This window comes from Aphanomyces invadans (genome assembly GCF_000520115.1).
Source record: "Aphanomyces invadans strain NJM9701 unplaced genomic scaffold supercont1.59, whole genome shotgun sequence".
In the NCBI taxonomy this organism is placed as follows: Eukaryota; Oomycota; class Saprolegniomycetes; order Saprolegniales; family Verrucalvaceae; genus Aphanomyces; species Aphanomyces invadans.
In genome coordinates, this window is record NW_008580204.1 from 235,056 (window position 1) to 260,727 (window position 25,672).

A 25,672-nucleotide genomic window follows, 5' to 3' on the forward strand; every position below is an offset into this window, starting at 1 on the left:
CGGTCGCTCCTTCTTGACATAGCAGTTGATGGTGTCGAACTCCTCCTTGGTGATGGCTGGTGTTGGACGGCCCATTGTTGTTTGTGAACGTGAATCGAGAATGACAGGATAGAAGTCACGGACATAAACACGCAACCTTGTCAAATATTGTATTCTCAGAACGCCTCCAACAATCACAAATAGAAGGATATAGAAACGTACGATGCATATTGACATTCATTCACAACTTTGGAGCAGAATATTTTGCAAGGTATTGTGTTTCAGGATCATTTGATTGCACGGTTCGAACCAGCGCGCGATGCAGATTCGTTTAACGTATTCCAAGTCTATCGTAGCATGTTTTTTCACATAAAGGAGTAAAAGTCCCCTCGATGACGTCCGCCACTGTAAGTAGTAGAAATTCAAGTTTGCGTGTAGATGTGATGAATAATTGGTTGTGATTGATTGTTTCAGCATTTTGTACCTATTTATATTAACGCTACGTTGAATTCGTTGTAACGTTAGGACAACTTTTCGACTAGCGGGGGAAGTTCAGTGTTCTGTACGTGGGCAGCATGAAATTGAAATCCACGTCATAGATACTACGGATACAACTCAGTGCCATGTTGAGCGACTGTGCACAAACGACTTGAGCGGCTGTACTCAATTGGCGTGAAACGAAAGTTGCTTCAAGCCTTTGATGAGCAAAATGTCAGCAACGTGTGCGCAGTATTTGAGATACCACGTGCCACTAGTATTGGTTGGCAACATCAACGAACACGACCAACCACAATCAAACGCAACACAAAAAAACGACAAGGGGGGACAACGCACAAAGGCCCTGTTTCCATTCAAGAACGAATTGCTTGAATTTGAAAGATGTTCGAGGCGAGGAGCATATATTGACCTCGTCGCACATAATCAACTTCATGCCGATCTGCAATACGAAATGGATGCGACTGAACGCGACGATTACACCTCCATTCTCAAGCTGGGCCTGGACTTTGCATAGCGTCGTCAGTTTTTTCACCGTTCCCATGTCATTCCAAGGTGCATACGGAGAATACGATCCGGATACAAAATGAATTCTCTACCGAGTTCTAAGGAAAGTATTCTCTGAACGACAGCCGTGACATGTTGACGCCGACGAAACCACAGTGCATTACGACAAGCCTCAAGAATAAATTTGGGCCGAAGTCGATGGCTCGTCCAAGGTCGACAAGATACAGAAGCATTCAGACAGACTGACAGTCGTGTTCACTTGTCGTTTAAATGAAAAGACATACAGTAATATTGTTATTATGCTTGTCTAGGGGAGAAGCTGCTAATACTCTTCATGTACCCAGTGTGCGGCTGGATTAATCGACAATGTTGAGCTGGAGATATTCCCGGATGACCACATTTTTAGGATGTTCAACAGTAAGTGTGGATGAATAAATGTGTGTGGAAGATGTACATGGAGATGTATCCATCATACATTCTTGCCCCATCTGTGGTCGTACTCGTCCCATCTGTGGTCGTACTGTAGCAGACAACTTCGATGCTCATATCACACAAGTATCACCTGACGCAGTTTCGGGTGACCTACGTAATCTGCGTCCTCGAGGCTCTGCCTGCGAACTGCACATGTGTTTATCAGCCATTCGACGTTGGCATTCTGGGTTTATTCAAGAAACTACTTCGTACTATTTGGCTCGAAGAGGTGGCTGTTGTTTCCGCGACCGAGAAGCGTATGGAATGATCAAACGATGCATTACAGCATGGGAGCGGGTTAATTCCCGAGGTAATTCGAGGATCGTTTGTCAAGGCTTTCCCATGTCCGGAAATTGCGGTCGTGTAGAGACTTAACGGCCATAGGTGTTGTCTTGGTGGAAATAATACGTACTGGGACATGTATATATTTAACACTTTTGAATTGTCACCATCTATATGAGTGTGTGAATGCTTTGTTTGGTCAAGTCAAAAGTTCATGTGTTGCGACAGTTTTTCGCCTGTTCTTTGTTTCTAGACGTACTATATATATTTGAATACATGGTACTCCGGAGTACGAAGTTCTATGCGATATCCCCAGTACATCTGTCGGATTTTTCGGGGGTACATGTATGTATTGCGTCGTGCTACGTGGATGGGTGGCATCCGGATAACACACGGTTGTCCGGATGTTGAATTACTCACCGTCGTCCTCGTCGATGGTTTTCCAGTGTAGAATCGTGAACCTACTGCAGATCCATGGTCCGTCTCGCCGCGCTCTGCACCGTCGTCGCGTCGGCGTTCGCGCTCGACTTCAAGCTGTATGGACTCAACTACAACTCTCGTCAAGGTCCGGACTGGGACCCGAACAAGTGCAAAACCCAGGAGCAGATTGACGCCGACATGGTCAAGATCGCCGCGATCGCGCCGCGTGTACGCATCTTCAGTCTTGTGGACTGCAACCAAGGCGAGATGGTGTTGACCGCTGCGAAGAAGGCTGGGCTCAAGGTATGGCTCGGCATGTGGGTTACCAAGGACGTGAAAAGTGTTGTGAACGAACAACTCGCGATGGAGAAGCTCATCGAGAAGAACCTGATCGATGACTCCGTGCTGGGATTGCACGTCGGCAGCGAAAACATCTACCGCAAGGATCTCACGGCCGTCCAGGTATGTCACATCCACACACGAAGGATCGACCAAGGTGTTGAGTGTGCTGTGACCAGGCGATATCCTACTTGAACCAAATCAAAGCGTTCCTGGCGGGGAAGCAAGTCAAGATCCCTGTCACGATTGCAGACATTGTCGACGTCCTCGTCCAGTACCCGGAAGTGATTGCCGCTGTGGATGTCGTCCAGGCGAACTCGTTTCCGTTCTGGGAACCTGCTGCCATCGAGACGTCTATGGTGAACTTCCGCATTAAGCTGGATGCGTTGACGGCCGCTGCCAACGGCAAGGAAATTCAGATCGGCGAAACAGGCTGGGCATCGGCTGGCCAGAACAAGAATGCATCTGTCGTGAGCCCGGAAAACCAAGCGGTTCGGTTGCTCTCCTCTCTCTCGTTGTCCAGTAACTTGCCTTGGTGCCCCCGTAGAAATACTTGGTCGATCTAGTCAACTTTGCCGACGCGCACAAGCTCAAGTACTTCTACTTTGCTGCGTTCGATGACGCGTGGAAAGCGACCCAGGACGGCAACGTGGACTCGGTCGAAGCCCACTTTGGCATTTACGACAGCAAGGGCGTGATCAAACCCCACTTTGCCACACTCAAGCTGTCGCCGAGCGCAGTGGACGCAGACAAGACCAACGTCACGCTGGCCCCGCCCAAGCCAGGGACCACCCTCGCCCCCGCGGACAGCGGTGCTGCTTCCATCTCGACCGTTGCGTTGGCAGTCTTGACGACCGCTGTCGCCTTCCTCCTTGTCTAATTTGCGTGAACACACTTCTAGATTCCAAATACGTATGCATCGTTGCGTTGGTAGTGGGAGGAAAATCGGCGTAGTTCTGTGTAGGGAGGTCGATAAGAACCATTGCATGTCACGGCGCCAGGATCGAGTTGGAGATAGCAATTCCAAGCAGGGGGCTCAAGAATGCCCGTGCACTCTGGATAAAACAGTGAGCGGTGCCTGGATGAAACGGTGTAAAGTTACACGTCGGCGAGGCATGGGCAGGCGCGGTCCACCCGCGGGCGACGTTTTATGTGGACGCATCGCCAGTCATTTTGCGTGTTTTCGGGCCAAGACGTTCCTGTTCGATGCCACGGCAGTGGACGCACTCGAGCGTGCGCTGGTCGTAGAGATGCGTGAGCTGGCGAAGCGCTTCACGGCGCTGGAAACGACCGTCGATTCTCTCGCAGCGGACAACACGTCTCTGTTAGAGACGATTCAGTCCATGGCCAAACGAAAAGACGACCTGGTCAAGACATGCCACATCGCCGAGGCCGAGATGCAGCGCCAGGTCCACGAAAATCACATGCGATTGCATATGCACATGCAAATGTGGGAGCGCGAAAAGAAGATGCTCCAAGGGCGGTGGGAGATGGACGCCGCCGCTCGCCGACAAACTGCGTTGGATCGCGTGTTACACGAAGCGGGGGTGCGGGAGAAGCGCCATGTGCGACAGATTGAACAGGACAAGAATGTCGAGATCGAACACTTGCGACAACACTTTGCCGTCCAAAAGGAGACTGAGCTCACGATGCTGGCAAGCCAAATCACGAGAAGAGTCCACCACGACATGGAGATCCAAGTCGCCGCGATCCTCGCCGATATTTACAAAGATCAACAGCGAAACCACTCCAAGATACACCAACTGGAGCGCGACCTGCATGACGCTCGCAGCCTCCAGCACGCGACCCTATCTGCTGCTGCCCCCACGACCACAGCTCCCACCACCACGCAGCAGACCTTTCGACACCAGAACATGCACGTACGAGCGCAATGACGCCGCTCTATTCCATCCTGCCTCGCCCGAACGACGTTCTGACACCACCGGCTCGTTGCACCAGAGTTGAACAAGTTTGCCAAACGCTCGACGCTTGGAATTACATAAAGAGGCACCATAAGAATCAAAAAGCTACCGAGCCATGGACACGACCGATTCTAGACTACACGCGGGGCTCACTTGAAGGCGGCCGTGATGGCGGCGTGGAATTCGGCAAGGGGCTTCTGCGGCCGCGGGATTGCTCGGTCGTTGCCGTTGCCGCGGTAGTTGCACCACAACAACGGGTCGTACTTGCCGATGCCAGGGTTGTAGCAGTTGGACCAGCCGCACCCAACGTGGGTGACCCACGTCCCCATCGAGTTGACGAAGTGGCCGCATGCTTCGTTGCCTTCCGTGCACTTGTTGGTGTTGAAGTCCCAGTACTTGATCTCGTCGTACCACCACCAGGACGGTCCTTCCACCGCCATGCAGTTGTCGCCGCACAACAGCGCCGGCGCGAGGTTCTGGACACCGTACGGCCCGCCATGGCCGCCGTTCGGGTGCATGTAGCAATTGTCGGCCCACTCCTGCATGTCCTTGGCCATGGCGTCGTCGTACTCGACAGCATTCAACCCGTGTGCTTGGCGAATCACGCTCAGCTGGTACGCGACTTGCATCCCCAAGTCGCCTTTCTTGGGTGGCAGGGTCGGCGTAGGCTTGGTGGTCGTGTACGGCGATGGGGTCAGAGTGTATCCGCCGTCCGTAACGACATGATGCGCTCGGGCGCCGACGACGCGGACCTTGTACGAGTCGTCGTGTTTGAGGTAGCACGCGCCGTTATACCACACCGACACTTTACACGCTGGGTTCTCTGCACACAGCGCGCAACAGCCGGACGCTTTTGGCGTGTCGGTGCGCAAGAGGTCGTTGCCGGGGTAGTCGACGTCTCGTTCGACGGCGCCGCATGTTCGGCCCGTTTGCACCGGCAGCGCCGCCGACACGACGCCAGGGGCCCACTCAGGATTTCCTTTCGTGTGCTTGAGGTAGCACACGCCGTCGCGCCACGAGTACGCGACGCACCGGTCGGTGCTCTGGCAGTCGGCACAGCAGTCGTCGTGGTTGTCTCGGTCGGTCGCGACGAGATCGTTCCCGTAGTAGTCAATGTCGGTTTCGACAGCGGGGCATGTGATGTCGGCGACGGCCATCGCGACCACCGCGAAGGCGGCCACTGTTTGGAGGGTCGACCACATGTGGCGGACGTGTAAAATGCACAACTGATCGCCGCATCGTGCCACACGACCAGTTGTACGAGCAGTTGAACCCGTTGGACAATTCGTGGGTGTTCCGCCTGAGGCCAGTAGAAACCCCCACGTCACTTGCCACTTGGCGCCGTCCGAGCCAAGGGGCGCTGTCAAAAGCCAGTCGCCAGGCGCGGCGGGGGGTTCCAATTGGGTGCATGCCACTATCCAAGGCACTTCGGCAAAGGTTGGACAAGTTCGTCGGCACCGCCGACTCGCGCTAGCGGCTGGAATATCAAGGCGAGATGGACGAACGATGCTTTGAACTACCTCCGCCCTCTTGGGCAATGACACGGGGCTCGTGGCGCGATGCTGTCGCGGCGACAAGGGCACGTTTGTTCATGTCTGCGTTCCAGTCGCCCCACTTACAGTCAAGTGACTAAAATATCAAGTGCACATGGCTTAAACAGACGAATCCAAGACGACGATGGAGGGAATTCCGAGTCACGCGAAAAAGGCGACGGAACAGTCGCCGAATGTTCCGGTAAGTTCTACATTCAGCAGCGTCAACGCTGACATGCTCAAGTCAAAGACAGCCCCCAGAGGACTGCAGTAGCCCCCGTGCACCCCCCAGGCACTGCAATGAAAGAGAGACCGGCTCCGCGCTCCAGCCCGTGGGTCAGTTCACAACCCCGTCATCGCTCCTTGATCCCCCAGCCATGACGTTTCGTCACAGCGTTCACTCGACTTCACGAGGACGGAAGTTGTCGCGGTGTTCTCTTGTTCGGACTGCAACATGTCTTGGCTTGTCGGAGCACTTGGCACTTCCTTTGCTTCTCGGTGACCGAGTGTTGACGTGAGAATGGGCAAGAAGAAGCGGGGCATGCCGTAGAGTACGGACGGAGATCACCGCGCCGTGTTCACAGCCGTCAACTCGAACAATCCATTTTTTACATGCTGCGGCTGGAGATTTTATCGTGTTCATGGTGGCCGCGACGGCGATGTATGTGGATGCTGGAAGCCGGATGGTGTAGAAATCTGTATGATGTTGGGCCGCCATTGCACGTCTGCATCATGTCACGGCATGCAGGCAGATCTACACACATCGTGCACCGAACATGGAACTGGCAGGCATCCCCCTTGCCTCAACTCAATTCAAGGCGCGCTCACCAGCGCCTTCACCCCATGCGCATGGGGAGTGGCCAGGCAAATAACGGTGAACACATGCGCTCCTCATTGCGCTAGTATTGTTCCATGCAATGTCCTGTGGAGATGCCGCTGCCTTCATGAGCTCAAGTTGCCCGAAGTTGAAAATTTGTCAAAGAAGTTTTCACGTATCCGTACATCCGGATAGTATTTGGGTACGTCAGGATCCTTCGACATGGACAGCACGGACAATGTGCTGTTGACGGTGCGCGGGGCCAACGTGGCCGAGGGTCCGACCGGCTATGCCAACTTGCGAGATTCTCTTTGCTTGAGCACTACGACGGAGTTACATGCCCACCAGCAAGCAGCGGTGGCGTGGATGTTGCATAGAGAAACCAATTGCGACAAGGTCCTTCACGGCGGCATCCTTGCCGACGGCCCTGGGTTGGGGAAAACATTGACAATGCTCAGTGTCATTCAGCTCCACCGCTCTTCTCGCCCAACTCTCGTGGTCGTACCAAACCAGATCATCGCACAGCAATGGTAGCAAGCGAGGCACACGCGAATCGACAAGGTGACGAGGCATGCCTCCATAGGATGAAAGACATGGCGACGCATTTTGCACAAACCACTTGGTCGTCGAGCATCTTCAACGCAACCACCCCGATCAATGAGTCCCACCGCATTGTAATAATCCTCATGAAAGACCTGGCCAAAGAATGGTACGCATATGCAAGTCAGCAGCTCTTGACGAGGACGACAGGCACCGACGCCAGAGCGAGCTCAGCGAGCGAGGCCGAAGCGTGAGTACGCTGTACCACGTGTCCTGGAGTCGCATTTGCGTCGATGAAGTGCAAGAGATCTTGGGCAAGTCGTCGTTGGCGGCGCAGATGATGCAGCAGTTGAATGCACCGATTCGATGGGGATTGTCAGGGACCCCCGTGTCCAAAGTTGCCGACATTGCAGGTGGGCAGCCCTTCGGTTTGTTGCGTGGCAATATCGCTTTGCTATGAAGGTGTGGCCCAGTTCCTGCAGCTGGCACCGTACGACTCGAGCACATGGTGGCTCCAACATGACATCGCCGTCGCGCTGGAGCTCGTGCAGCCTATTCTTGATCAAATCGTATGGCGGACTTCGAGTCAGCACGTGAGCCGGAGCTTGCAGCTGCCGTCGCAGACCATCCTTCCCGTAAATTCGTATACATGCAGGTTGGACGTAATTGTTCGTTCTAGACGACGTTTGTGCAGCTGTCGGCGATTGAATTCGCCGCGTATCGACCGCACTTTGAGCGGTAACAGCAATTTTGTTCTCACGAAAACAAGATTTGTTGCTCAAACTTCAGCTGGATGTTGTGTTGCTCTGCCATAGGTATATCAAAGACATTCGACGACGGATTGCATCGTTTAAAGGCAATACCAGCCTGATCACGCTCCACGAGCTGCGACAACTCCTCCATCACCCCGCCGTCCTGAACTTGTGTAAAGGTGCATCCCACGTCTCCTTGTTGACCAAATGCACCACGTCCATCGACTCGAGCGCCGGCTTTATTGCCCACATGGCCACACGACAGCGTGAGCAGTGCAGTTTAGCTCTCAGCCAGTGGCTCGGAGTATGTCTGTCATGCCCAAAGCAGCTCGAAATCGCGTACAAAACATGGCAAGACCTCGCTACCGAGATCTCAGTTCCATGGCAGGTGCAGCTAAAGGTGTTGTCCGCATTGTCGGCGCTTCATCATGTGTCTCCTGTTCGATATCGCCACCAAATCCACCGCGCGATTCTCGACTCGCCATGCCAGCGCCGACTTCCTGTCACTTTGTGGCAACGGATATTTGTATATTTACACGAAGACTTTTCTGACCAACAACTACGCGTGTTAATCGCCCAGCAGCATCCCCTCCTGGCAGCATTTCAAGACAAGGCAACTGCGTTCTGGACCGCCCACGCCGCGCCATGGTCCCAGCACAACTTTCAGAGCCAAGTGGAGGCGTCATTCGACCTGGGTATCCATCATACAATTGATGTAGCAATGTAATGAATTCTGTTTGGCAGAGCGCCGAATTCAATTGCCAGCGATGGTGGCCATCCTGAACGATTTCACCAATATGCGTTTATCCGAGGCCAAGTCCCGAGTAGGCATTTTTGAGCGCCCGACGTTGTGGCATTACCTTCGGTACGTGTGAAAGCGCATCCAGTCTCCAACTAACGCTATGCTGTTTTCATCTAGAAACAAAACGACCGAGTCCATCGACGTGGGCGAGATACGAATGGTCACGATGGACTTGCTCGGCCAGTACATGGAGCAATTCAGCGCCAGTCTCAAGCTGCTACACGATGTCATGCATGCAGATTGGAGGAGGGAACTACAAATGGTCTTGAGGGGGTATGCTGATGTACGCACGACCACCCACGAGCAAATTTCATGCCGGTTCGAACAGATATCGCGACTGCAACCACGCGACCCGGCGGCTCGATCGAACCCTCGTCGTGGGTCGGGAGGAGCGATGGCAGCGTCGCGACCATGCACATGGTCAAGGACGCGGCCAGATCTCCCTTGGCTCACGATGTGTTGTGTGCACGCTGCGCAACCGCATCGACTTGGCGTTGTAAGGATGTTTTCGCGCTGCATTCTCGTTGCCATTCTGAAGTTCCTTGTAGGAGCTTCCTCGTCACCGAGGGCAAAACATTAACGCTGATGGTGATCTTTTTCACACTTGAGGCGCCCCCTGAGGTACCATGAGCCAACCAGGATCGAGACCAACGCTTGCGCCAGATGCTTGGCCTCTTTAACGACTGCATCGCACACCTTGAGCACATGGTATCGTTGGCAACACTGCTGGACAACTGGCTCCGAGTGAGCTGCGAGGCCCAGAATTGCATGGCATACGCTGGCGACGACCCGTCAGCAGCTGCATTCAAGCGCGTCAAAGTGGCACACGAAAAATTTCAACTGGCCAACTGCTACCGCCAGTACACGAGCACAATTGCTTCGTTGGACGAGACGGCATCGCCTGCGACGAATTGCTGCGATTTTTGTGGGACCGCCATGACTCGGTATGGTGTGCTCCCCCCGTCATATTCAGGACGTGCTCCGACCCATGGCTTAGATCGGCGACGTCGTTGCTGCTGTGCTGTCATCGCTTCTGCGCCGCGTGCATTGCAAAGGCAGCGTCCAACGAGATGGCGACGCATCGTTGCTTGGTCTGCTTTAAGTCCCAGCCGTTTGCTCTGGCCAAGGCCCCGCCACTGCCACCCAGTTTGCTCGCATGCGGATCAAAGATGGACGTCATCCTCCAGGACTTGACTGCGATTGCCCCGCACGAGAAATGCGTCGTATTTTCACAGTTTCCCGAAGTGCTCGAGTTGGTCATGACCGAGTTGACCAAGCGCCATGTCCGGAGTGTGCAGCTCCGCAGCGGCAATCAGATATCGTTGCGACATGCGTTCGAAACGGACACCGACGTTCGAGTGCTGCTCCTGCCGCTGAAAAAGTACAACCACGGGTTCGTACACAGTTATCTGCTGCCGCCACGTGGATGTGGACGTGCTGACTGGATGGTGCAGGCTCAACTTGGTGGAAGCGACCCACGTCTTTTTGATCGAGCCATCGTTGCAACCAGCGTTGCACGCCCAAGCCATAGCCCGCGTCAAGCGGTTGAATCAAACCAGACCGACCTTTGTCCACCGGTAGTGATATGAATCTCCAATGCGATGAATACGGAGCTCGTGAAGGATGTAGGTATGCCGTGCGAGACACTGTCGAGGAAGCGGTTGACGCGGCCGTGACCCATGACAACCACCGCCTGACCAAAGGGGACATTTACCGCATCTTTGCTCACGACGCGTTCCTCTCGACGTAGTGTTTATCCAAGATATGGAGGTTTGTTCAGTATGGCGTGGTCTTGGGCGGTATCCCGCCGTCGTTTCTCGAGTTGGGCTCGAAAGCATTGCTAGCTATACATTCTCCACACCCAGAAGACTCGAGCTTGGTCCGTGTTCAAATATGGATGGCTCTCGACGACGAACGTTCAACTTGGAACAGTTGTGACCGCGATCATCCGCGTTTACGACCAAGTGAAGTTCGGCAGACGACATTCATTTCTCCACCTTCCTTTCGGACGGAGCGCAGCGTGGTGGCACACTTTCACGACAGCTCCTAACGAAGGTGCGGCCAGCACACGTTTTCCGCCGATCGTGAGCCGCACAACACATTGTGTCGTCCATGAAAATGTACAATGTATTTTTCAAAATAGTTATTGAAAAATTCTCGATTTTGTGTAGATGGAATCAAGTCAATAAATAAATGGCAAACTTTTTTGCTCGTTGCAACGCCATGCATTCGGTCGGTGCTATAAATAGCGCCAACTTCCTGGAATTTAAATTCGCGGCCCCACAATAAATCCGCAGGTTCGTCGTGAACATGAGCAGCAGCGGCAAGAAAGCCCGTGGTGGCAACAAGAAGCGCGGTGGCGGCGGCCGCAACGACGCCTACGATTCCGAAGATGGAAGCTGCAATGAATCGGTCGCGTCGAACGATACATGCGACAGCGCGAGAAGTACGAGAAGTCGCGTCTCGGAAGATACAACGCAAGAGGACCTCATGGAGCGGTACCTTGAAGAATTGACGGAAAAAAGGCACGTGCACAACTACACGATGAACCTCTACCATCATGACGAACATTCATCTAATGGGATGACGCACAGAGCAACGACTCGTCTCGCAGCCCTGCAAGGTTTGCTCAACCTGTTGGTCCACTTCATTCCCCCAGAGCTTTTCCACGAAAAGTATGCTTGCACTCGCCTGTGCTTGCACTCACATTCATTGCTAGATTCGATGAAATGTACAACAACCTGCTTCAAATTTCACGTCGCCCGTCGGAAGATGAGGGACGCATTGTCCCCCGAATTTTCGGCATCATGGGGCTCATGCTGGGTCCCCATTCCCACGACTACTTTGCCAAGGTGGAATCGGTTCTGGAGCCGCTCGTGAAATCTGCTGCTCAAAGTGATATCGTTCGCGCTCAGGTATGTCGGTTATCCATGCTCTGTCGGCGCCACAACGTTTGTTCATGGCGGTGGTGCAGGCGCTCGAAGGGTTGGGAGTCGTCTGTTTCACAAGCAGTACTGGGGATGAAGAGAACGCGCAAAATATCATGGGCTTGTGCGATCCATTCTTTACCAACTCGACGACGCCAGTGCTGACGACTCTGGCGTTGGAAACATGGGGCTGCCTCGCGTCGACGCTTGATTCTGCGCTGCTTATCGAGGAAGCATTTCTTGACACGTACGGCATGTTACTATTACTTGAGCAGTGTGAATATGGACCGTTTTTGCGAACACTGCAGGCACTTGGCCTTATTCTCGGACCTGACCAACAACGTGGACTTGGACGTGCGGACGGCCGCGGGGGAAAACCTCGCGCTGCTCTTTGAAGCGATGCACCAAAACCACATCGACAATTACGAAGGTGCTGGCGACATTGCGTCCAAGATGCTCGAGCTGAGCAAAGAAAGCAGCAAGAAATTTTCCAAGAAGGACCGCAAGGAACAGCATTCCGTCTTTCGCGACGTGTACAAGACTGTGGCGGTACGTCGACCGCGTCATTTCGTGTGTGCTTCGAGCAATTTTGCTATTGTTGTCTCGAGATGGAATAATGTCCCATACTCGTCGAGCGCATAAGCAGTGTGAAACTTCTGAGCGAGTAGGACCAAGAACCTCCAAACGTGTCGTTCAGCCTCGAAAATGAAACCTTGCGGTTCCATGACTGGGGCTCGATCATGCAGTATAACGCGATCAAGGAGTGCTTGCAATCGGGTATGCTAGAACATCTCAAGTTTAACAACCACGTGCGCCAGCTCTTCGACTTGCCTCACACGGCAGAAGTCTTTTCCCGCGTTGAAAAGGTGCGTGAACGACACCGCGTTCGATGGGCTTTGACGTTGCATAGAGAGCAACCAAGTCGAAAACGAGCGGCAGTCGCAAGCAGCAAAGCGAGTTCCTTAAGGACGAACGGAAGCGCCGCCAAGGAGAAAAAAATCATTTCTTGGATGGCGGCGATTATTAGTATGCCATGACAATTCATGACGTTGGTGGAAGACGCGCCATAGTCACGCGGTCGTGGGTTTCGATTGTATAGCAGAGATTTGCGTCGTGAAAGAGCGCGGGGGGGATCTTTGTCGGAGCCATTCTTGTGATATTGAGACGAGACTGAACTCTTGCAGGCTTGAGTTGAATCGCTCGTATTCGCCTCGCAAACATGACAGTGGCAAGCAAGAGGAGAATTGCCAGGGCGCCATAATGTAAACGTTGATTCACTGTCATGCGCCATCGAAGCGCGATGTTGTCGACAAGCAATTGAATCTTGCTTGCATCGCCTGGATCATCAGCAATTGCGGTTAACGGCTGCGGCGCTGCTGGACTTGTGACGTAGATGCGTATGGAGCATTCCCATGCCGACGCCTCTTGTATTCCTGGGCGGAAATGGCATGTGGTGGTCTGGCCTCCTTCAACATTGAGACGAATGGATGTTGCGTGGTGGGTTGTCAGGTGGTGAAACCACCCGTCGTTATCGGCGATGACATAGACTGCGTCAAGGGACCCTCTACCATCGACCATGGCAGTGAGCTCCACAACCACATCAGGGACTCTTCGTCCTTGCTGATCTTGCACGTGCCCATACACTAGGAGGTGCGTCCTTCCGTCCATCATCCTCATGATCTTGGAAAATCTCAATTGTCCATCCGTAGCAATTATTTATAGTAATACTAACAAGTGTGGTTTTTCCTAACGTACGCAATGTATCAAGCAATACCGACCATCTTCCACTTGTGTATTCCTAGTAGCCTTGTCTAGTAATACTTCAAAATGTGGCGCGATCTGATTGGCTCATTTGAATTTCCCACCTTTTCCTAGTTCGAGGACTTTGGCTCCGATTGCCGCCTGCGATCACGAGGCTCTCGGAACAAGATGTGCCAGCGCCTGCGTCGAGAGGACGGACATGCTGTGCCGAAGCTATCGACTATATATTCGTTCTTTTGGACGCATCCCCTTACATCCCATGCGTTACCTTGCATGCTCCTCGACCCACGGGGGAAATGCTCGTCATTCCTGGAGCCACGATTGCGCAGCAGTGTGGACGTTGTCTACATTGGGGATGCTCAACCTTTGGGAAACGGATCCCATGAATGCAGCACACGACCAAAAGCCGACATTGTGACGGCACTGCAGTATATTTGTAGCCACGGCCAGCGTGGTAAGATCATTGTTTCCTATATATGAACGACACGCTCAACTGGACAGCGCAGGGCTCGCGTCACATTCTATAACGTGAACGTGGTGGTGCTCGCTCGGTTCAGTCGGAGATTCAGCTGCTTCTTCTTTAGGAACTGGAGCACCTCCGCCAGTGTTTGGGCTTCTTCTTGGTCTGGCGCTGCCGTCTCCAAACACCGGATGACCGTTCGGAACGCGTCGAGGTGTTCTTGCAGAGTCGGGAGGGTGTCAGGGCCGCCGTGCCCCCCGACATGGCCACCGACGCCGTCTTCGCCAGTCACGTCCGCGACCGTCTGGGACACACTGAGCGCATTGTCCAGCGCCTTGAACTCGTCCATGGCTTCCCGTGGCTCGTCAAAGAACTCTTCGTTCAATTGCTTGTGCACGTCGTTCTCGCCGCGCGAGTTGAGCAACTCCTTGATGTTGATGACGCCGCCCAGTTGGAGGCAGTACAGCATGCTCCACAGGTCGTCCTCGGTGGACTTTTCCAAGACTTCCACATTAGTCACGGGCTCGCCGTGGTAAGCCGCGACAAAGTTCGCCTTGCGCCAGCAGTTGACCACGACCTCCTTGGGCACTTCTCGCCACGCTTCTGAGATCCACTGCATCGCCTGGAGCTGCTTGACACTGTATATATCAGCCAATCCTTCTTCGTTGCGATCGATAGCGTGCGCGAGGTGCTTCATGCGGTAGCGGCACTTGAATGCCGTCGTGATACCACAGTGCATCGGTTGCGCCTTGAGCCCCATCGTTGGCGGGTACACAATCAGCCGGACGTTCGAGAGCTCGAGACCAGCGACAATATGCGACGGCGCGTTGTCGATCAAGAGCAAGATCGACCGCTGCGCAAACTGCATGCGCGCGTTCAAGTCCCGCAACCAGTTTTGAAAGATAAACACTGTCATCTTGGACTTGGCATTGTGCACGTAGTTGAACCCGAGCTTCTCGGCGCTCTGAGACCGCCAGTCCTTCGGCGGGTACACATCACCGATGATGAAGGGCTCAAGCATCTCGCTCGAATCGGCGTTGCACGTCAGCGCGATCGTGAGCTTCGATTCTTGCGCAAAGTGGACGTCAAGGTTGTCGTGGTCCGCGAATGCATGCGGGGAGATGCGGAAGAACAATCCCGTCTCATCCATCGTAAAGATGTCCTTCAATGCGTAATGCTGCGTCAGCTCCTTGATATGCACACTCGTCAACTCGTCGGGGAGCTTGAAGTCCATGACTGGCGCGATCAAGGCGGCTGCGCCGGTCGGGTCAATCAAGTTCATGGCGTTTGCCATGGGGTTGTTGCTGTTGGGGCTAGTCTTGGGCATGCCCAACTTTTTGAACCCGTGGCGTTGTTTGAATGAGCTCAGCCAGCCGTTCGAAAACGCGAGTTTTCCTTCCAGACCCATTTGCGCACTCAACTCGCGTCCCTTCTCTTTGATCGCGTCGCCAGTCAAGTTTTGTTTGTTGTGTCGTTCGAGCACCCAGTTCGCAAGCGCTTGATCAAAATGGTTAAATTTGGTGGGGCGGATTGTCTTGCGCGAGAGGTCGAACGCGGCACCACCGACGCTTTCTCGGAACAGGTGTTCGTGTTTGAGGATGTTACTCATCGTGGGCTGGGTCGGGGCCTTGGACAACTGGAACTCGAGCATCGCCCAGCGGCACAGGTCCTTTTGCGTGATTTTCGGCGTGCTGCGATGTTTTTCGCAGATGCGTCGCTTCTGTTCGACCGTCAGGTTACCTTTCCCGACGCCGTCCGCAGCGCGCCCCCTGCGCGCCTTAACTTTGGCGGTCTCCGGTGTACTTGGCATGACGGGTGTTCGTGGGTAGCGATCGATAGAGGTGTCCGTGGTGTGGCAGGCACTGTCGTCGTCGTCAACGGGAGCACGTTGATTGCCCTCGACTCCTTTTCAGTTTTGTCAAAAACAATAACCCCCTACTTCATCTATTCCTTGTGTTTGCATGGAGTCTCGACCTTTGAATTTTAGCCAATCAAAGTAAAACCAATTCGATATTTTTCAAATTCTAGCCAATCAAACGAGATATAACCCCCAGCCGTTGCGACGTGCCCCTATCTGAATTTATACCTGCGTTTTCTGTATATTTTTTTTCCCATTGAAAAAAGGTCGCACTTGCACCCCTGTCACACATGACACCGGGAGCGACACAGACGACGGCACCGGCGGTGTGGGTGCGATGTCGATCCAAGGAAGGGATGGGTGGGTACTCTACTTTACATACGACGCGCTGCTGGCTTCGCTCTCCTTCTCCAGAGGTGCCGACGTAGAGTCCCCGTTGGAAGCCGACGAGCCGTCGATTTGCTGGAAGTCAGCCGACGAAGACCCACCAACAACCCCACCAAATGCTTCCGTGCACACATACGCGGCAGCATATACTCCTTGCATGAGTAAAATCCCCACAACTCGCATGAATACCACGCACGAGCAAAAGAGCGCAGCATACACGGCCCACACGTCGAGCATCACGACTTTGTGCCACGGCAGTTTGAGGTCCACAGTCGTCAAGTGGTGGGTCCCGTGCTGAAGGGTGGATTCCAAGATTTCTGTGACTCGTTTGATGCCACCGGCGCTCCGCAGAGCTGCGCCGACTCGGACGGCATTCTGTGCGAAGGATGCATTGCGGAGGAGGGTGAGGACCTTCTGCCGCACTTCTTCTGCTGTGAAGTGCGTCTTGTCCAAAACAAGTCCGGCGCCAGCGTCGACCACGCGGGCGGCCACATCCGGCTGGTCTACGAGAAAAGGCAGACACAGGATGGGCTTGCCAAACACGAGGGATTCTTGTGCCGACACCATGCCGCAGTGTGATATGACTAGCCATCGAGTGGATATTGTAATGTGGCTTTCCAGTCGCCGTCGTACCTAGCTTCACGGAAGGATGGGCTATGACGCGCAGGTGCGGAAACGCGGAGCTCATGACCTTGATTCGAAAGGTTGGGGGAAGCGCCTGCGGCAGCACGCCACGCTGGTCGTTCGGAAGAGTCCATAGAACTCTGTACGCGGGGTCTTTTGGGTTGGACAGCCCTTCGACAATGGCTTGGGCTTGCCACGCATCAATGTACGAGAGCGACCCAAAGCACATGTAGATGACTCCATGGAGGCCATCATCTCCCACCATCCATTGCGTGACGAGGTGGGGAAGTGCTGCGTCCGCAGCCGATTCATTGAACGCGTCCAGAGGAAGGATTGGACCGACCAACTCAACAAGAGGGGAGAGTGGACGAGGATATTCGAGACCGACCGCCGTGTTGACGAGAATCCGCGCGCCCTTGAAGATGTCGTGTTGAGAGCGATACGGCGTCAATTGCAGCTCCCATCGCGCTTTATTGATCTATGGCCGAGGCTGCAAGTGAGGCAACGCGGATGTAAAAAAGTGTTGGGGTACCTGCATGAACGGTGGAGTGAGCGCGACGGACAAAAGGCGCGGAAAAAGCAAGTTCATGCATCGGTTCCACAGACTCATGTGGATCGAAAAGCCCGTACCCCACGCTGGCACGTACGATGGCGTCCCGCCAATGTCGAACAAAATAGACGGCGAGTTGACGACATATGGCAGGCCGAGTTTGTGGACGAGATCATGGCCGCCGATGGTGGCGATGTCAACCACGACAAGATGCGGCCGGTCCAATGACACGACTGGATAGAGCGCGTCGAACATGGGTTGCGCGGTTGGGATGTAAATGTCGTTGAAGATATTGAGGATGCCTCGAAAATTGGACGCATCGCGCGTGATCGCTTGCAGTTTGTCCCGAAGTTCATCGGCCGAGATAGGGAATTCGCCGGCAGACACGAACCGTGCCCCGGAGCGTTGCACCCACTCCTTGCCAGAATCGTGCGTGGCAAAGCTCACGTTGCATCCTTTCCGCACCAAATCTTGTGCTATTCGAAGCAGCGGCGTCGCATGTCCTCGAATTCCCACCGAGATAAAAAGGATGTGTTTGTCGCGGATGTCGAACGACGGGTCAAATGGCGGAGAGACGTCCACGTCCCCGCCCGTGAGATCGTACTTCACACCTTCGAATGGATTCCTGGAGAGCCAAGAGCATGTGCATGGGGCGACCAGCGCGAAAAGGCACAGGAGAAGCATCACGGATCGAACCGGCCGTGGCCGGACGACTTGCGGCATTATGTCAGGTCCAGGGTTGTTGGCGTGAGTGGTCTGATACGTATCCGGCCAAGATTATGCACCTACTAAACGAACGTGGGTTTTCTTCTAGTACTACTACATATATACGTACGTTGAAACCGACCTGATTTTGAAAATAATTACATGAGCCTGCTCTGAATGGCGGCATTGCAAACAACTTCCGACCAACTTGGCAATGAGCCCTTGACTCGGCGACACAGCTCCACGAATGTGATGGACATACTCAAAGGCAGACCGCATAACGCTGCGAATGAAGGCGCACGCACGCATCCGTTGGGGCTGAACGTTCAATATGAAATATGGATTGCAGTTCGATGATGTAGGTATACTTGACATTCCGAGGAATGGCCACGGGGACGGCTTTGTGTTGCGTTGACCGCGGCGTCTGGACTGGACAAGAAGTGGCTGGAATCGTAGCGACAACCATCGTAACGGCACGAGCGTGGGAGTGGTGGCAGTTTGAACGTCGGGACCATCGATAACCACACCTCCGCCGGAGCATCATGCGCACAATGTATACACCAGCGATCGTGATGCCAACTGCGGTCCAAAACATTGGAGAGCGACGCTGCCTTCTTCGCAAATTGCAAACGATCCGTCCGCGACAGAGCAACCTTTCACAATCACACATCGGACCATCGCTCTACATGTACTAGCACTCGGCAGCTGAATCTTGACAGTGTCACAACGGACTGCGCTCCACACCTCCTCGCAACGACCCTTCGATGGCATCGGCTTCATTCGTGTCAGGGAGTCAGCTCCTAAATTGTGTGTATAGGGTATGTTTCGACCAGGAAGAACACCGTCGGTGTGGGAATGTCCTGTGATCGATCGGCTGCGTATTCAGTGGACAATAGAGTATTATTGTCGCACTGGCACAACCATGAGCTAACGCTATCGACCATGAATCCGCGCTGCCTGTCACTCCTCGGCAAGGCGATTCTCTCCAAGGAAAACGGTGCTGCCTGTGGAGGTCGTCGTCAGGGCCGATCTTGGCTGCATGATCATGCCTACTGTCGACAAGACAAACGCTCTGACATAGTCACCAACACTCAGAAGCGAATGATTACAACAGGAGCAATCCAAAATGAATAAAAACAGGGGCGGCACACATATTCAAAATTCTCCAGTCTATGATTTGCGACTTGATCTGGAGCGCGGTGGGTGCTGCAGTCGTCGCTGTCGGCGCTATCGTGGCCACCGTGGTGGGCTTTGCACTGTGGGTGGTTGGGGCGTGCGCCGCGTTTGCCTATGCAATCGTACACTTCGTTTTGTGCTGCACTCTCCCGACACGTCGACTTAACGACGTCCCCGAAATGGTGATCGTGACCCCCCTTGCCGTGCCTACCTCCTCGAACCCGTACCAAGTGGATGCAGTCAGTCCCCAAGTGGTGTACGGCGCGCCACCGATGCAATCGAAAGTGATCGCCGTTTGACCAAGCGAATGAGCAATACGCCAGTATACATCCTGTCTTCATGATTGTACGTGCAATTCTGCACTCATTAGCATACCTGCACTTGTAGGACCATACACAGGTTGGAATCTTGGAGAGCTTAGCCATGCAATACAAAAAAATTCGCGTCCCTCGTTCGACACGACCTGGACGCGTCGGGAGCATCTCCAAGTGGGCGAGCCCGCGTGAGAAGCATTGTCCCTCCACTTCGATCGCCACCTTGACCATAGTGCAAGGGAGTACCGTCATGACCGCCTCGTCGGTCATCGAATCTTCGATTAATGTCACAAATGCCACCACGTCCTCGACCATCGCTTTCGTGGCCATCCCCACAATTTTGAATCGACGAAGTGAGGAGCGTGACAGAGTGAATTACCGTCGTCGTCGAGGAGATCGACTTTGACAACGGCGTCTGCTTATGGTGTGATTCACGGAGTCCAAAATGCGTTTGTGGCGTTCCATGCTAACGAGAAGCAAACGGTGGCACACCATGTCCACAATGCACTGCGAATCATGGCTCCATGGGACGCATCGTGCATGACACGTCCAAAACCGCCCGGACGATGCGCCCGCGACGAGTGTAGAGAACTCGAGTGACTTTGCGAATGGTATGAATCATGGACGGAATGAAAGATAACGTTAAACAGTTCCATGTGCAGGTGGATGGAATAACGATGGGGAAAAGCTAGACTAGCTTCCCCGTCGCGAGTGGAATCCCCTTGGCATCGTGGGCGTCGGGGACGACCTCGACCACGACGACAGGGGTCATGGCAACGCCGTAGGGAGATTCGTTGATTTCTCCCTCCTGTTGTTGCAATCGGCACCGTCGATGACGACACCATCGGCGGCAACCTTTCTTGATGACGAAGACCAGCGCGACAACAAACAGGACTCCCAAAATCGCGTTCAAGCCCGAGCCCATCTCTGTCAGATGCGACGCGGTGTGGGCTGGAGCATTGTGCAGCGCCATTCGAGTGACCGGGTTGGACGCGGCCACTTCGATCGCCCCAGATACGCGGGCAGGGGATCGACCCACCACGGCGATGCTGCCCGAACCAGATTTGTCCACGCTGATCGACTCGACCGAGCTCAAGTACATGCTGCCGCTCCCAGACAATGTCGCGTTCGTCGACTGGCACACGACCGCCCCAGCTTGAATGGTGCCAGAGCCACTCACTTTGGCGTCGTGCTGGCCACACGATCCCACGTCGGCCAGCGTGACGCGCCCCGATCCGGAAATGGACGTCGTCAACGTTGATGTCGCATGGAGCGACTTGGTGGCGAGGATGTAGATGTCGCCGGATCCAGACACGTCGGCACGCACCGTCGGGCCGTCGATCGTCGTCGCTGCCACCACGACCTCGCCTGACCCCGAGATGCTCGCGCCCAAAGCCGACGACACAGACGGCACGTCCACTTGGATGCGACCGGACCCCGACACGTCCAGATTGAGTCGGTCCAAGGACATCGGCGAGTCTTGAATAAACACGTTTCCGGACCCCGTCAGCTTGACGTCCACCGACTTGGTGCCCAACACGCGGGGATGCACTACGACATGGCCGCACCCGTCAAACACAACGAGCTGCAGAACGCTGGACGGGACGTAGATGTCGATGAGGTAGTCGCCGGACCAGAACCAAAACGTGTTGGCCCAAGTTTGCTGGAGGTCCACCTCGAGGGCCTTGATACCAGCGGACGTGGTCACTGAAGTGAACACGATCCCGTCCACGATTCGCTGGGACTCGGACCGGACGACGGCCGAGATCACGTCGACGCCGGCGGGTGCTTCGTAGATGAAAGCGGATTTGCCCAGGACGAGGCCTCGAATGTCCGACGCCGAAGCGTTGAACGTCTTGGACGGCCAGGAATCGGTGGCAGACATGTTGAATGCAGTCGATTTTCCAAAGTGAGACCGTCGCGACGTCGACAAGCGCTGTCACACTGCCGGTGCTACCGCGTGACAAGGTCGCCGTCGCGTGGACATGGAGTGTTGGTGTGTGACTTATCGCTGCTGCACATGACCAGCAATCTTTAGCACAGTGGCGCAACGAGCAAGTCGTTCCATCATTTGTACTGCTCTAGGCGGATGCGCACTAAAGTGTCGGAGGGAGCGGTGCTAGCAGGTCAGAGATGCCCCTACCACTGGCGCGCTGTCCCGACGTTTTTGTGCATCTCGGGGGAAGGACTATGCGCAGGGAGTTGGATATCGACTGGCGAACTCCCTCCCCAATCAACAACGCGATTTTGAACAGCTCGGATGTACCATGGCCTCTTTGCTCGTGTGTAGATGGAACCACTTGCACGAAAAGTGGACAGAGATTGTTGTATAGGCTGCGCCCCTGGTCACTCCGCGCTTACTCTCCATGACGTTGAGGGAGCAGCTTCCACCTCTTGGGGGATTGTCGGCGTCGACGTGGCGCGGCCCCCGAGGCGACAGGCATGACGAGGGGAGTCCCCACCACCACATATGTGATATCGATACCATCGTCAAAGTTTCGGTCGAGTGCAGCATGCGACGAAGCTTACGATGGCTTTGGCAAACGAGTCGCACGCCGCAATCACCCACAGTGGACACGACACGTACATGTCCCCAACAAAGCGCAATGCATTCGTCCGAGAACGTGCCGCCAGTGTTCCAGAGTGTACTTTGACGTTCCGATTGGAGCAGACGAGTTGTCACCATGGCCACAAGTCAACAGCATTTGACATCAGTGTAGGTGGGTAGTTAGTGGCGGCAGCGCAAGTCCCACGAGTTGCAACCACACGGTTGGAGGTGGTTCACCCTCGTGTTGGAAAGAGTCTGTCCGAGGCCACTAGATCTCGCCGGGATGCATGCCCACGCGGAAGGAACGTGTCGTGGCTTTTTCGAGTTCCATTGGCACTTCATCTACCGATGAACGCTTTCACCGTACTCTTCGATCACGCATGTACGCAAGGGATGGATCTTGCACCAGCACGTACCAAAACCGTGACGTAGTAGTTGCAGGCGTCCTGGGTGTCGTAGTTGCCGAGGCGCTAGTTCGCGTCCTGGTAATTGCAACGGCGGCACGCGGAGCAGCCAGGACGAGGCGTGGGCTTGTGGGTTGTCCAGGATGCTTTCGTTCGAGGAACACACCAGCTCCGAGTCAAGTTGATCAAACTTCGTTGGCATGTCTTTCGGACTCGGTCCATCCTCATTCCGCGCGCTCTCGGTCGTTGCATTGAACATCGGCGCCCTCCTTGGAGGCATCGGTGGAAGATCACAGAGATGGATCGTCCTACATGATCTCAACTCGTGGGGCAAACTGGACCTCATTCGCCTGCAATGCGGCGTCGGTGGCTGAGGCACGAGCAACGCCGTCGTTCCCCAAGAATAGGGGTGCCACGCCGACCGATTCTCCGTCGCCGGGCCAATGCCCAAGCCATCAACGGCCCACAAGCCGACGCCTCGTCCTGACTGCTGTGCGTCCCGCCGTTTCTGCTACTAGATGCGAAAACTTCCTTCAGCAACGACTACACCCAGGACGGCTGCAAGTACCACGACTATGCCACGGTTTGGTGCGGTAAATATACGATATCTAGCCTGTGCTGGTGGAAGATGTATCCCTTGGGTCATTATTTGATCGAAGAGTACAGTGACAGTGCGTATTCATCGGTAGGTCAAGCGCCACCGGTATTGCAAGCTTCGCACTGCATACCCGACTTGATCTACTGTCATATTTGAAGCTCCAGGTCGCTCGGACAAGCTCAAGGTGAAGTCGACACAACGAATGCAATCGATGTCTCCCATCAGCAATTTCCATTCGGATTGTGTGGCTGTCCGCGAGGCTGTTGTCGTCGCATGGCTTGGGCTACCACAGGATGGAACGCGCTATCGCCGCCAATTGTTAGCGGGCCATGAGCCATCCCGTGCGCGCACCGCAGTCGTCCTGCCATGCGAAAGATGCGTTGTCCGATAACGTGGTTTCCCGTCAGCTTCGCACGTCTGGCGCCAACAGACGCGATCTTTGTCCCCATGCTGCACTTTATCGGATGAACCACGGCGAACTTAGTCGAGCGCAGGTCGAGCTCAAAATCCACATCGGACCATCGCCATCATCATGGACAAGCAGACCGTGCCGACGTTCCTCAAGCCGGCCGTATGGTCGTCGCGATATGGTGCGCCATGGAACCGCATGCTCTGGTTCGTCCTGACTTGCACCATAGGAGCCAACTTTTACACGCTGGCAATCACGGGATATGTTGTCCAAGACGCCACGTTTGCCGAGTACACCATCCAGGTCAAGTGCGGGTCGGACACGTGGGTCGTGAACAGACGATTCCGCGAGTTTGTCGATCTCTGGAATGAGTACGAAGCAGCATCGCTCGCAGCTACGGTGTGACCTCACTCGACGGCCTCACCGCCTCCTACGTAGACTATACAGCTTGGGCTCTCGCCTGCCGACGCTGGTACGAACAGGCACGAGCCATCTCGTTGTTCGATAACAACCCTTCTTGAATGTAGCCGCCCAAGTCGTTCCTGTGTTTCCGCGACTTGAGTGAGGACTACCTCTCCGAGCGTCGACGGGTGCTGGAAGAATGCCTGTGGGATCTGTTGCAGCTCTCGAGCATGGGCGAAATCGACGCGATCAAAGAGTTTCTCGACCTCGTCAAGGACGCGAGATATTAGTCGGATATGTTGTGTCACTACTTTTTCCCCTTTTTCTTCTTCTTCTTCGAGCTCTTCTTACTCGCATCTGGGCTGGCGGCGGGGACAGTATCGGGGCTGGCGGCAGGGACTGCTTCGTCACTGAGCGCGTCTGCAGTGGTGTCGGGAGCTGGGGTCGCCGCGTCCAACTCGACGTACCCGTCGCTCGTGACGCTCGTCTGTAGAGCCTCGTTCGTGTCGTCATCGTCGGTGGTCGGAGCAGCGACGATCTGAGCGCTCGGCTCTTGGAATTCGTCGACAGCCGATGGCTCAACAGGTTTGGCTTCATCCACGTTAGCCGCATCCACGTCGTCGACGGGCTGCGGGGCTGGGGGCAAACTGCCCTTGCGAGCAATCTTCTTGGGCGATGCAGGAGGAATAGAGATAGTCAGGGGGGCTTTTGATGACGAAGCTGGAGTTGGCGACGACACAGGGGTCGTGGCCTTCGGTGAGGACACAGGAGTGGCAGCCTTGGGCGACGAAACGGGGGTTGCGGCCTTCGGTGACGAAACGGGAGTCGCCGGCGCCTTGGGAGATGGCACTGGAGTCGGGATCTTCGCAGCTTTAGGCGACGGGACTGGCGATGATGCCTTGTGTGCAATGTATGCAGCTTCAATGACACTGACAGCTTCGGCCTGGGCGTCGTCTGGTTGAGTGACACTTCCATTGCGGTTAGTAGTCCTTGGCGAAGAGGCAGGGGTAATTTTCTTGGGCGATGGAGCCGGCGATGTTTTCTTGGGCGAAGCTGCAGGCGAGCTCGACTTCTTGTGCGCAATGTAAGCAGCTTCGATCACACCAACTGCCTCCGCTTGAGCTTCGGCGGCACTGGTTTTGCGAATTGACTGGGTGGGCGAGGCTACTGGTGTGGCAGGCTTGGCGTGAGCGACTGGGGAGGGTTGTTTTGGCGACGGCGGAGTTGGCGATGCCTTGTGTGCAATGTACGCAGACTCGATGGCCACCGCTGCTTGTTTTGGCGACGGTGGAGGCGATGCTGTCTTCGCTTTCGGCGACGGAGATTTTGGCTTTGGCGACGGTGGAGGCGAGGCAGGCTTCGTCTGTGAGGCACTTGGCAAGGATCTCGATTTTGTGGATGTGGCGGGCGAACGGTTGACGTCGTCGTTGGTGGACTTGGACGTTTGGTCCAAGAACTTGAGAGCAAGGAACCCCGCGAGTCCGACAATACCAGCGGCGGCTATGACCAGCGCAGTGGACGCTGGCCCAGTCCGCTTGCTTGCCATGGCTCGAATGAGACTGCTGGGCGACGACAGCTGGAACGATTTCTGTGGTTGTTATTTTCGGCAACGTTTGGTTCCGAAGTTAATGCAAATTGGTGTGACTTCGCAAGTATACATTCATCAAGTATATATTCGCTGCAGATTCGAT

General features: G+C 54.7%; 8 protein-coding genes across 11 annotated transcripts; 6 read left to right on the top strand and 2 right to left on the bottom strand.

Annotated features, from left to right (window-relative positions):
- Positions 1-2,186: 2,186 nt before the first annotated feature.
- H310_13991 lies at positions 2,187-3,414 on the top strand. 2 transcript variants are annotated; one of them, XM_008881678.1, is made up of 3 exons: positions 2,187-2,616; positions 2,673-2,984; positions 3,041-3,414. In XM_008881678.1, exons 1-3 carry the CDS (start codon positions 2,209-2,211, stop codon positions 3,371-3,373), a joined length of 1,053 nt encoding a protein of 350 aa, XP_008879900.1. In that variant the 5' UTR covers positions 2,187-2,208; the 3' UTR covers positions 3,374-3,414. The 2 variants fall into 2 exon arrangements, with proteins under 2 accessions (XP_008879900.1, XP_008879901.1); XM_008881679.1 differs by having other exon boundaries at positions 2,673-3,414.
- Positions 3,415-3,578: 164 nt separating this feature from the next.
- H310_13992 (hypothetical protein) lies at positions 3,579-6,061 on the top strand. Its single transcript, XM_008881680.1, has one exon. It carries the CDS (start codon positions 4,385-4,387, stop codon positions 5,630-5,632), a length of 1,248 nt encoding a protein of 415 aa, XP_008879902.1. The 5' UTR covers positions 3,579-4,384; the 3' UTR covers positions 5,633-6,061.
- A 900-nt stretch (positions 6,062-6,961) lies between these two features.
- H310_13993 lies at positions 6,962-10,966 on the top strand. 2 transcript variants are annotated; one of them, XM_008881681.1, is made up of 14 exons: positions 6,962-7,294; positions 7,348-7,473; positions 7,515-7,717; positions 7,767-7,939; positions 7,984-8,042; positions 8,120-8,751; positions 8,801-8,921; positions 8,976-9,131; positions 9,187-9,354; positions 9,407-9,479; positions 9,522-9,802; positions 9,856-10,251; positions 10,313-10,435; positions 10,488-10,966. In XM_008881681.1, exons 1-14 carry the CDS (start codon positions 6,987-6,989, stop codon positions 10,606-10,608), a joined length of 2,940 nt encoding a protein of 979 aa, XP_008879903.1. In that variant the 5' UTR covers positions 6,962-6,986; the 3' UTR covers positions 10,609-10,966. The 2 variants fall into 2 exon arrangements, with proteins under 2 accessions (XP_008879903.1, XP_008879904.1); XM_008881682.1 differs by having other exon boundaries at positions 6,962-7,473.
- Positions 10,967-11,142: 176 nt separating this feature from the next.
- H310_13994 (hypothetical protein) lies at positions 11,143-13,247 on the top strand. The gene is made up of 7 exons (XM_008881683.1): positions 11,143-11,383; positions 11,453-11,533; positions 11,578-11,773; positions 11,833-12,032; positions 12,094-12,334; positions 12,454-12,651; positions 12,696-13,247. The coding sequence occupies exons 1-7, from the start codon at positions 11,169-11,171 to the stop codon at positions 12,810-12,812; spliced, it is 1,248 nt and encodes a 415-aa protein (XP_008879905.1). The 5' UTR covers positions 11,143-11,168; the 3' UTR covers positions 12,813-13,247.
- Positions 13,248-16,016: 2,769 nt separating this feature from the next.
- H310_13995 (hypothetical protein) lies at positions 16,017-18,173 on the bottom strand. Its single transcript, XM_008881684.1, has 3 exons — positions 17,408-18,173; positions 16,885-17,353; positions 16,017-16,835 (listed from the first exon to the last, which is right to left on the bottom strand). The coding sequence occupies exons 1-3, from the start codon at positions 18,146-18,148 to the stop codon at positions 16,234-16,236; spliced, it is 1,812 nt and encodes a 603-aa protein (XP_008879906.1). The 5' UTR covers positions 18,149-18,173; the 3' UTR covers positions 16,017-16,233.
- Positions 18,174-19,946: 1,773 nt separating this feature from the next.
- On the top strand, positions 19,947-21,529 carry H310_13996. Of its 2 annotated transcripts, none has more exons than XM_008881685.1 (2): positions 19,947-20,231; positions 20,283-21,529. In XM_008881685.1, the coding sequence occupies exon 2, from the start codon at positions 20,453-20,455 to the stop codon at positions 20,879-20,881; it is 429 nt and encodes a 142-aa protein (XP_008879907.1). In that variant the 5' UTR covers positions 19,947-20,231; positions 20,283-20,452; the 3' UTR covers positions 20,882-21,529. The 2 variants fall into 2 exon arrangements, with proteins under 2 accessions (XP_008879907.1, XP_008879908.1); XM_008881686.1 differs by having other exon boundaries at positions 20,209-20,231; positions 20,271-21,529.
- Positions 21,530-23,664: 2,135 nt separating this feature from the next.
- Positions 23,665-25,574, top strand: H310_13997 (hypothetical protein). The gene is made up of 4 exons (XM_008881687.1): positions 23,665-23,760; positions 23,809-23,950; positions 24,018-24,051; positions 24,107-25,574. Exons 1-4 carry the CDS (start codon positions 23,703-23,705, stop codon positions 24,269-24,271), a joined length of 399 nt encoding a protein of 132 aa, XP_008879909.1. The 5' UTR covers positions 23,665-23,702; the 3' UTR covers positions 24,272-25,574.
- H310_13998 (hypothetical protein) lies at positions 24,204-25,605 on the bottom strand. Its single transcript, XM_008881688.1, has one exon. The coding sequence runs from the start codon at positions 25,525-25,527 to the stop codon at positions 24,289-24,291; it is 1,239 nt and encodes a 412-aa protein (XP_008879910.1). The 5' UTR covers positions 25,528-25,605; the 3' UTR covers positions 24,204-24,288.
- Positions 25,606-25,672: the final 67 nt, after the last annotated feature.